The sequence below is a fragment of the Otolemur garnettii genome, unplaced genomic scaffold (assembly GCF_000181295.1).
Source record: "Otolemur garnettii isolate 467f Iridium unplaced genomic scaffold, OtoGar3 scaffold00078, whole genome shotgun sequence".
Lineage (NCBI taxonomy): Eukaryota > Metazoa > Chordata > Mammalia > Primates > Galagidae > Otolemur > Otolemur garnettii.
The window spans coordinates 8,553,956-8,564,329 of NW_003852473.1; the positions used below are offsets into that span (position 1 = coordinate 8,553,956).

The window sequence follows — 10,374 nt, forward strand, 5'->3', positions numbered from 1 at the left end:
CCCTCCCACACTCTGAGGCTTTCTTGAGTTGGAGAGAAAAAGTGAGGCCATGACAGACATGCAGTGTGTGCCTGTGAGCCCAGGGAGGGAGCGCTGCTGGAACATGCAGACTGGGGAGCAGGACCAACCCTTGTGCTGACCATTGTATTGGAAATTTAGGCATTTTTATTCAGAGAGGAGAAAAATGGGGGGAAATAAGCAGGTCAGAAGGTTGGGTGGGTCATTAGCACTTTATATTCTAAATCAGTGGTTCTCAACTTGTGGGTCATAACCCCTTTGTAACAATGAAAATACATCGCTGCATTAGGAAGGTTGAGAACCACTGTTCTAAATGAACTCCTGATGGCTTTGCCCCTAACTGGCTTTGGCTTGGACTATGACACTTTCTTGAAACAAAACCCTTAGAGGATTACAAGCACAGAAGGGTCTTCAGGTTGGCTGACTGATCAGGGACTCAAACTGTCCGGTACAGCAGGCCCTCTGCACCCAGGGGTTCCACAACTGCGGACTCAACCATCCTGGACTGAAAACACCTGAAGGGCGGCTGCACGTGTGCTGAACACGTGTGATGTGCTGACATTTTCTCATCATTATTCCCTGAGTGTAACAACTATTTACATGGCATTGACGCTGTGTTAGGCATTGTAAGTGATCTAGAGATGATTTAAAGTAAATGGGAAGATGTGAAGTTTATGTGCAAATACATTTTACATAAAGGACCTGAGCATCTACAATTTTGGTATCCATGATGGATCCTGGGACTGAGCCTCTGAGGACACAGGGAAGCTATTCTGTTGGTACTATAAGGGTGAACAAACACGCCCATATACGTCTCTCCAAATCCACAGAATGATACCCTCACAAGGGGTAGACCCTAATGTAGACTATGGACTTAGGGTGATGATGACACGTCAGTAGGCTCCTAAGATGTAACACAGGTTCCAGTCTGCAGGGACACTATTGGGGGGAGCTGCGCGAACATGGGAAAGGGGTATCTGGGATATCTCTGCCTCTTCAGCTCAGTTTTGCAGTGAACCTAGAACTGCTCTAAAAAATAAAAAATTTGTTTTTTAATTGAAACAATAGTTCTGCGTTCTGTGACTACAAAATGATTTTGCTTATTCTGTTTGCTTGTGAGAGTACTCTAAGATGGAAGGGGGAAGACTTCAGGAGTGCAGAAACATGTGAAGACCTTGACCAGAACGCAGTCCGTCAACCGTCATTGTGAACTTGAGGAAGTCACGAAACTCTGCAGCCCAACTGCGGACAGTAACAAGTGTCTGTTCACTTGACAGGGATTTTTATGAGAGCCAAGTGAAAGAGCTGAGTAAATTCTAAAATTCATTATTGAACATATACTAGGAATGTACAAAAACAGATTCTTAATATTTTCAAGAAATTCTAAAGGAAGGGTATACTTTTAATTTCAGTATTTTAGGCTTTAACATTGTGAAAATGACTTTCTGCACCTATGTGCAACTGGAGGAAGAAGTTCATCGGTACATCTTTAAATGCTCCTTTATTTTAGAAGGAAATAATGATAAATAATTTAGTTTTAAAATGTTTTCTGAAAACAGTTTTGTTCTGAAAGAAACATGTAAGAATGGTCTGAACGGCTTAGAACTTAGAGATAATGCTGGGGTTTTTACTACCTTAGAATCCCCAGGCCAGCTGCAGGCTAACAGCAGCCCATTAATATTAACTCCTCAAAATGCTCTAACCTGTTGACCTAAAATGGTCTGCAGTCTACTAATGGCTGAAAATGGCACCTTTCAAAACATGTTTCACAATATCACACATTAACAGCTGTTAACAAGCTCAATACAGCTATATTCATTAACAGAAACGTGTCATTATCTTTTTTTTCTTTTTCCCTTAATTTCCCTGGGCTCTATGGATTGGGAGACGGTGCACACTCACGTGGCACTTGGGAATGAAAGATGTTCAGAAAGGAACTGGACAGTGCACACGCTCGCTGACTCAAGAACGCAGAGTCTTCCTTCCTTCTGTTTTTAAGTAGAAACAGATGAAAACCGACAGCATCATGGGTACACAGAGAAGGCAAGGCTGTGCTCCATAAACTGATTCTGACATTGGTGAGAGTCCCTATTTACAGATTGAGCATGAAAATGTCAAGAGCTATTTCTGAAAGACTGATGAGTAAAGCAGCTAATTTCCTGCCCTATGTGCCTGGCTATAGATGGACCCATGATGTGTGAGCTGCAATTCTTTTTCATTAATGGGTTGAACTTTTTATGGTCCTTTTCTAAGAAATAAAATTTTATTACAGCTACTGACCGTGGAAACTTTTCACTAAGAATAAAGGAATAAAAAAAATTCAATTTTGTTATTGTTTAAAGTGTACTTTAGAGATACATCAGAGATTGATTTATACTCCAAGAAAGGATGGTTAGAATGTCTAAAGACCACCTGAGAACCTTGAAATGTCCCATTCTTGTTTTTTGCTTTCATATGTACAGTTTTCAAATTTCTGCTTCCCTACTATTTTAGTGGCCTTGCCTCAACCTAAGGAAAAGGATAGCCAATTGCATCTGTTATTTATTTTTTTAATAAGTGACAAGCAAAACTAATTTGAACTCTACTTCTGGTATTATTAAGATCTCAAATAGAGTAAAGCCTCCGTAGTTGACCACCTCCTTAAGTTGACCTAATTGTCACAAACCGGACACACACACGTGCACAGGAGTACAGTAGACCTAGTTCCTTATGTCAACCACCCCCATATACTGCACAGCTTGTTATAGCCCTGTGGCTGGTCAACTTGCAGATTCTACTGCAGTTCATTTACCACCTCTCACCTTTGTGCTTAGACATTTTAGCCTAAAATTGACTAAGCTAACAATACTCTTCATTTTATAAGCTGAAAAAATGTGTCCAAGATAAATTTTTTCTGTCAATTAGGGAGGAGAGACAGGCATCATTATTGCATCTTATAGTGGGAGAAACTAAGACAAGAGAAAGCATGTGCTTCCAGTAATAGAAAGTCAGTGACATATCTGGGATCACAAAGAGATTTGACACTCCCCACAAGAACCACAAGGTACCCTAAAAATACCACTTAGTACACAAAGCTTGGAGACTAGTCAGAGCAGGAGACAAGCTCAAGGGTCCCCTGGGGGGGTCCACACTGATGGCCTCCTAGTCCCCTAGCAGCAGCAGAGATGCCCCTCCCTGGCCTATGTGCAGGCCTTGCCCCTGTATCATCAGGGCTTCTGGACGCAGATTATTTTCTGTTTTTCTGTAATGGCCAATGTGCAGTCACTCTGAAAACATGAGGAAGCCCCACAACTTTGCTGGCTGAAGGGAAAAGCATCAGAGGACAAGGGCTGAGTTAATGGAATGAGCACCCCTCCGGCCCTCTCCCCTGAGGCCTCGCCTTAACAGTGTGGCATCCGGCCACTTGGGCAGTGGATGAGCCCAAGTGCATTTCCAGAAACTGTGTCCTCCCTGCACAGTGCTGTGTGCAATTACTGGGGATGTGGACCGCGAGGGTCAAGACCAGGACCAACATCAACTCCAGTTCTGTAAGCACATTTCGTCTCAGTGACACAAACAAGTCTTCAAATGCACTTGCAGCGCTGCGCCTGTTCCCGCAGCCTGAATTAGGTTAGGTACATTATGAAAATGTTTACTTTGGGGTATGCTCGTCCTCCTCACATGGGAAGGCCTCTGTGCTGGATCTGTTAAGAATGGCCCAAATCACTCTCAGCTAAAATAATTTAATTTTTGTTTTTCTGTTGAAATTAAATCTCTTATATGGTCTGCTCATCATCATCTTATGTTAATTTATTTCCTAAGCAAGACAAGCTCTGATAGATCTGCTACAGACTACAGAAAGCCTGGCACAGAGTAGTAATTGAAGAAAAACTGGCAAGGGAGTGACATAACCTGACCACTGGTGGAAACTGAGCTCCTGTACCGTGAACATGAAGCACTGCTTTAGGGCTGGTAAATAAATCTGGACTTAGACCCCCAAAGGTCAAGAGCTCAAACACATGGGAAGCAAATGTCCTGTTCAAGGGAAAAAGACTTTCAACATAGCAAGTTGAGGCAATCTGGATGAATTCCAGCTTCATTTACCGTGAGGTGAGGGTTTTGGCAAGAGGGGTTTGGCATTCCTTCTATTTACAAGAAATGGGCACAAACTAAAAAAAAAGACCAGGTCTCAAAACACCAAAATAGAAAGAACTAGTGACTTGGAGAAAGAACCAGGCACTATTGTGTGCTTTGGAGATTTTATCCACAGTTTCTATGCAGTCCTGAGCCCTGTCACTATTTTCCATTCTAAGGCTTTTGTAGGACTGAGGTTACCACAACAAGATCCTTTTCGCTCACCCACATTCTCTAAGAAGCCTTCTCTGTTGGTTTAGTTTCAAGCCTGTCTCAGATGCTGTTCTTCCATTATCCTCCTACACTTTGTATCTTCTATCTGTGGTTCTCACTTTGGCCACAAACAGGATATATACGTTTTTATCCACATTCATAAAAAGAACTTTTGGCTAGCTAATGACATTAATGCATATGTGAAAGAATATGTGTACTTTCCCCAAGAGCCACGATAAGAAACTCCTCTAATAACAAGTTCAGTGAAAAAGAGCAGCCACTTGGGAAGGCGACCCTGCACCTTTCAAGGGTAGAGGCCAGGCTGAGACATGAGTCTAAGGCTTAGACGCAGAGGCCACTCACTGCAATAGTTCCCCCTTGGGACACTAAGGAAGGCCATCTTCAAACTGAAATTGGGTTGTTTTCATTCTATTAAGTCCTGGGAAAATTATTCCACAAATAGAATAAGAATTCATTATGTTCTATATTCCATCATTTTAATAACTTTCTGAGAGCACTGACAGATCTAATTTAAAAAAGATAAATTTTTGGACTCTAGCTCATAAAATTAAGGCAAGTTATTTATTTGATTAACTTAGGAGAACCTTTGTTTTTGTTTTGGCAGGACAGCATGTATTGATTAGATTTTGTACTGCTTTCTGTCTGCCATATTTAAATGTCTCATAACAGTACACTCATTTGGAAAAGTGCTTGTGGAGTTTTGGTTCTGGGCTCAGCCTCTGTGAGACTTGCAACGCTGGATCAGACTAAGCCTCGGTACAGTTGTCCAAAATGAGGTGGTTGTTCCCCACAGCACAGGACTTAAGCAGGATGGGGGAGTCTGCCTTGGGGCAAGGTGGTCACGCCCCACAGCTCTGCAGGCACGGGAGAGGCAGCCTTGAGTTGGGCTCTAACCCCACTACTGGCTCCAACAACTTTTCTATGCTTTGTTTTTTTCTAAAACAGTACAACTAGAAGATACTCTCTAAGAAAGGTTCTCTCTACTACCAATGGAAAACAGGAGCCCTGAAAAAAATAAAAGGGCTAATTAGAGAACTTTCCCCACTAGGCTGTCTGTTTACTGTGATTTCTACAGTTCATAGCTCCTGTTCTTGCCTCCCCTCTTTGGTTGAACAATTCTCTAACAGTAAAATAATAGAGACTGTGAAAATAGAAATAATGAGCCCAAGAAGATGAATGATCCCGGATGTGTCTGAATTTAATCTCTAATACAGCTACCCAAGGAGCCTTACTTTCTCTGTTTTCTACTTTTGGACTAATTTCCAGTAGGACAATCACTTCTGTTCTTCTGCTGTTGCCCTATCAGGTTTGCTAGGTCCTCTAAAGTCCAGCTCAAATATCACTGCCTTTAAAAATCTTTCCTGATCTTTGCAACCAGATGGTCTCTGCCTCCTCCAAACTCCAGAGCACTTTTCTCCCATGGCTCCCTGGCTTCTGGGGCCAGGCCTGTGTTTTGCCTGACCTTTGTCTCCACTGCCCACAGGTCTTCACTGCACCAAAACCAATCCAGGTGTTCTACTACAGGGTTGGGGTGGAGGGTGTGGTTCTGAGTAAGGAGTCTGGTAAAGGAACAGAACACTATAGTGCACAAAAGAAAATGACACAAAGTGTTCCCAGCAGCACTGGCTTTGTGCTTCAGAAGGAGGAGAAGGAAGCAGGGAAAGGGGAAGGGAAGGGAACAGTGAAGGGAAGGGGGATAGGGCAGGGAAGTGCAGCGAGCTGAGATGGCTATCTTGGTTTATGGTCATCTCCCAGCCCCTGCACCTGATTCTGTGATCAGGACTCGTGGTAACAGAATGTTCTATCACCATTAACTTTTGCTTGACATCTGATTTCTAAATACAGTTTGGCTGCCTGTCTTCTGATTGGCCATTTTCAGAGGAAATGAAGTTAGATTAAACAAATACTATGTGAAAGGCTGGATTTGATTTCTACAGCCAAGAGTGTTTCCTGGGCATGGAGTCTTAGAAAGAATCTCCTATTTACTCAAGTTAATTTGATATTACACTGCCCATAGTTACAGAGTGCAACCCCAGCTGCACGTCACCCACAGCCATTTTGGATGGTAAACAGCTTTGTCCCAGTGGTCACTGAATATTTAAAGAGCCAGCATCTCTTCCCGAGTCTTGTTTCCCTCTGTATGTATGACTGACATAAAGATACTAAACCGTGAGGCTTGAACTGGACAATTTCCTTTTTAGATAATTTCTCTCCATTATCTGGCTTTATAGAAGGGAAAAAAAAGACTATTACTACATGCAGGAAAATCAGCATCTTTAGAATGTTTAGAAAAAAAACAGAGAATAGAGCGTACAACTTGGGGTTATAAAATGCCATACTCAGATACATGGGAAGTATTTCAACGAGAAGGAAGAGCATTTTAAAGCAACTAATTAAGAAGGAGAAGGAAAGAATGAGCAGGGAAGGCTTTACCCCATAAGCCGGCGCAGCCGAGCACCCACCTCTTGTTCCTGTCCTCCAGCTGCAGGGTGTACACCATGGCGTCTGCGGCCTGTGTCTTGGAGTTACTGTCGCCCCACTTTAGCTTCAGGCTCTGAGGACCAGCTGCAGCACATTCTAGCCTAGGAGGCAAGGGGGGTAATGGCCGAGTTTTTGCTTTAATGAACTGACTAAATGGTCCAGCTCCAATTTCATTTACAGCCTGAATTCTGATCCTAGAGAAAGAAAAAAAATATATAAGGACAATGCAAGTTTAAGAAGCAGCAATTCTTCATTTAAAATAAATATTGAATGGAGTACTTAGTATTTGCCCCTAAAGCAATAAAGAAAAACAAGTTAAAGTAACAGACAAACAGAGCATTGGGTAGCTCAGAGGACAGATTATACCCTCCCTTCCAAAAAATAGCAAAAAACCACATTAGTGAGATATCTCTTAGTTTCTTGGTTTTCTTTATTTTGGGGGGATAGGGTTTTAGTCTGTCACCCAGGATAGAGGACAGTGGTGTCACAGCTGAAACTCCAGGGCTTAAGTGATCCTCCTGCTTCACTCCTGAGTACCTGGACTACACACCAATGGGCCTGGCTTATTTTCTCCATTTTTGGTAAAGATGGGGTCTTGCTCTCACTCTGGTTTGTCTGGAACGCCTGATCTCCTGTGATGCTTCTGCCTCAGCCTCCCAGAGGGTTAGGATTATAGGTTTGAGCCCACACACCTGGCCCTTTTAGTTCTTTAATTAAAAAAAAAAAGTTTGTTGTCTGAGGGAAGACACCCTGCGGATATGCTTTTATATTTTGCCCTAGTTATGTGTAAGCTACCTCAAAGTTGGTTTTGAAAATGGATAAGCTATAAAAGCTATAAAGAGTAAATTAAATAGGAGAACAAATCAGTCTCCATTATAGACAAAAACAATGGACAACAACTTAAATATAGAACATTTGGGCCTCTGCCAGCTTCACCCGCCACCGCTGCAAGTCCTTACCCAGAGTTGGGCCTGGACACTGCTGGCCACTGGGGTCACTCACCAGGGGAAGTCCAAACCGGACATTTACCAGGTGCAGGACAGCTATGGTCCAGAAAGTTAAAATCAAATAGAGTTAAAATGTGTACAGACTTGTTATTATTTTGTATATTTAGTGGGAATGATATTCCTACTGCTTTTTCCTGTATCTCCTCACTAGCTGAGATTGAAACAGTTCTCCAAGGTTCTCATCACACTGCACTGTGGTGCCTGCCCCACCTCCGGTCCTGGACCCCAGGTGCTCAAGGCTACACACTCTCTGCTTCTCTAAGCAGCTCACTCTCTTCCTTCTCTTCTGTGCAATGTGACCATTTCCTAATATTCTGTTTTTTTTAACTAACTTTACACGCTGCCACAGCTTCACCTTTCTAAGATACTCCCAGGTCCACATCTGCTCTGATTCCAGGTCACATCCCAGCCTCCAGACCAGACCAGACACCTGCTGGGCACACAGGCCTCCTATTGCACACTCCCATTGTTTACACTTGAAATTTCAAACACAATTTCAAAGCAATAGTGTTAACAAAAAATATGGACAAAGAGCTAAATTCTTAGTATTAGTTTATCAGTTAAAAATATTCTTATAATTTAAAATTACATACTTATAGCAGTTACTGCTTCTATGTATATAGAAAATATTAAGTATCACAATACCTAAATTTATCATCTGACCTCAAATTAGGTTAAATCCTTCAACTGTAAAGATTTACAAGTCAGAAAGTCAACTGAATAATGCCTGTAGATTGTTAAAAAAGAAAAATACACCAGCCTGAGCCAGGGTAAGACCCTGTCTCTAAAAAAGGCTGGTTGTTGTGGCAGGTGCCTGTAGTCCCAGCTACTTGAGAGGCAAAGGCAGGAGGATTTCTTGAGCCTAAGAGTTTGAGGTTGCTGTGAGCTGTGACACTACAGCTCTCTACCCAGGGTAACAAAGTGAGACTCTGTCTCAGAAAAAAAAAGAAAAAAGAACAGTTAATTTCAGGTGAGACTTGGTGAGAACACTCCACCCTGTCTCCCCTACTGACTGTAGCTATTAGATAGGGACCAAATAAATGGAGTAGTCTTTTAAGACTATAAAAAGTAAATAGTAGCTGACAGATTTGGAGAAGTACCAAATTCATTATCATCACCAAAGCAAAAATGAGTTCACCACTTTTTCTCTCCATCATCTCTCATCCTGGACTCACAGAATTGAGTCACAGAATTGAACACATAAACAAATGGAGCCTGTGGAGTAGGGAAAATATCCTGTTCCACTTTCCTACCCCGTACTAGCCCAACAGGGGCTTCCTCTGTTGCCTGGGCTAAAGTGCAATGACCTCATCACAGCTCCCTGAAACCTCAAACTCTGGGCTCAAGTTGTCCTCCTGCCTCAGCCTCCTGAGTAGCTGAAACTAGGTTCCCACCACACCTGGCTGATTTTTCTATTTTATGTAGAGATGAAGTCTCACTATTTTGCTCAGGCTGGTTGCCAACTCTTAGCACCAAGCAATCTTCCTGCCTCAGCTTCCCAAAGTGCTAGGATTATAAGTGTGAGCCACCTTACCTGGCCCCCTCGCTTCATATTGCATTTTTTCCCTCTTTTCTCCATTTTCCCATTCCCTAGCCCTACAGGTTAGGGGGAAGCAGTGGCCTTCTGATTTCAAGACCATTCTTTTCTAAGCATCAAAGGAGGCAAGAAAAGCTTAGTCTCTCTCTGCTACATCCCTTTTAATAAACGGATTTGTTATGTAAATTTTGGGTTCAGTTAAAAGGCAGAACTTAAGGACCAGGAAGGCCACCAGTTTACTTAGGACCAGAAGTGCACAAGTGTCCCAGCCCTGAAGGGAATCCAACCTGTTAACAGTCAGAAGAAGGCAAAGCGCATGGTCATATCAGCTGATGCAGAAAAAGCATCTAACAAAATCCAACATCTGTTCCTGACAAAAATCCTCAGGAAACCAAGAGCAAAGGGGAACGTCCTCAACTTAGAGGGCATCTTCAGAAACACGGACAGCTGACACCACACCAATGGGAAAGATGAACCCTGTTGCTTTAAGAACTGGATCAAGGCAAGGGTGTCTATTCAGTCCTCACCACTTCTACTCAACATCATTTTCTAAAAGTACCACCAAGGGGAGGAGAGTGGGAAAATCCCACCAAATAAGTAAGAGACAAAGACTAAACACAAAGGCCTTCAAGTCCTCACATTCCATACTATCCTAACTTCGGCTAAACGTGGCTACAAATCCAATCAAAAGATAACTGTAATTTAAACTACACTTTCAGGTCAACAACTGTATTTTGCTAATTTAGAAAAGTTAACAACTATATATTTACTTTACTCACATTTTTTTCAGCATTGGCCCTGGAAGCAACTACATTTCACAGAACAGTAAAAGCATAGAAAAAAACAAACAAACAAAAAAAACAGTAAAAGCACATGACACAAGTTTTTCTGTGCAGCTGATGCACTGAGCTAATGCTGATTAACTCTAATGACAAAGCAGCGGTCACTACGGAAACAGAGCTGGGGCTGGAGAGCAGACAGGCC

At 42.4% G+C, this 10,374-nt stretch overlaps 1 protein-coding gene across 2 annotated transcripts in view; it reads right to left on the reverse strand.

The window, feature by feature from the left end:
* The window catches only part of FNDC3B (fibronectin type III domain containing 3B), a 371,182-nt gene that overhangs the window by 28,607 nt on the left and 332,201 nt on the right, over positions 1-10,374 (reverse strand). For both annotated transcript variants that reach the window (XM_023515748.1, XM_003794293.3), the window contains exon 23: positions 6,828-7,040. In XM_023515748.1, the coding sequence (XP_023371516.1) occupies positions 6,828-7,040 (213 nt within the window). The remainder of the gene's footprint in view (positions 1-6,827; positions 7,041-10,374) is intronic.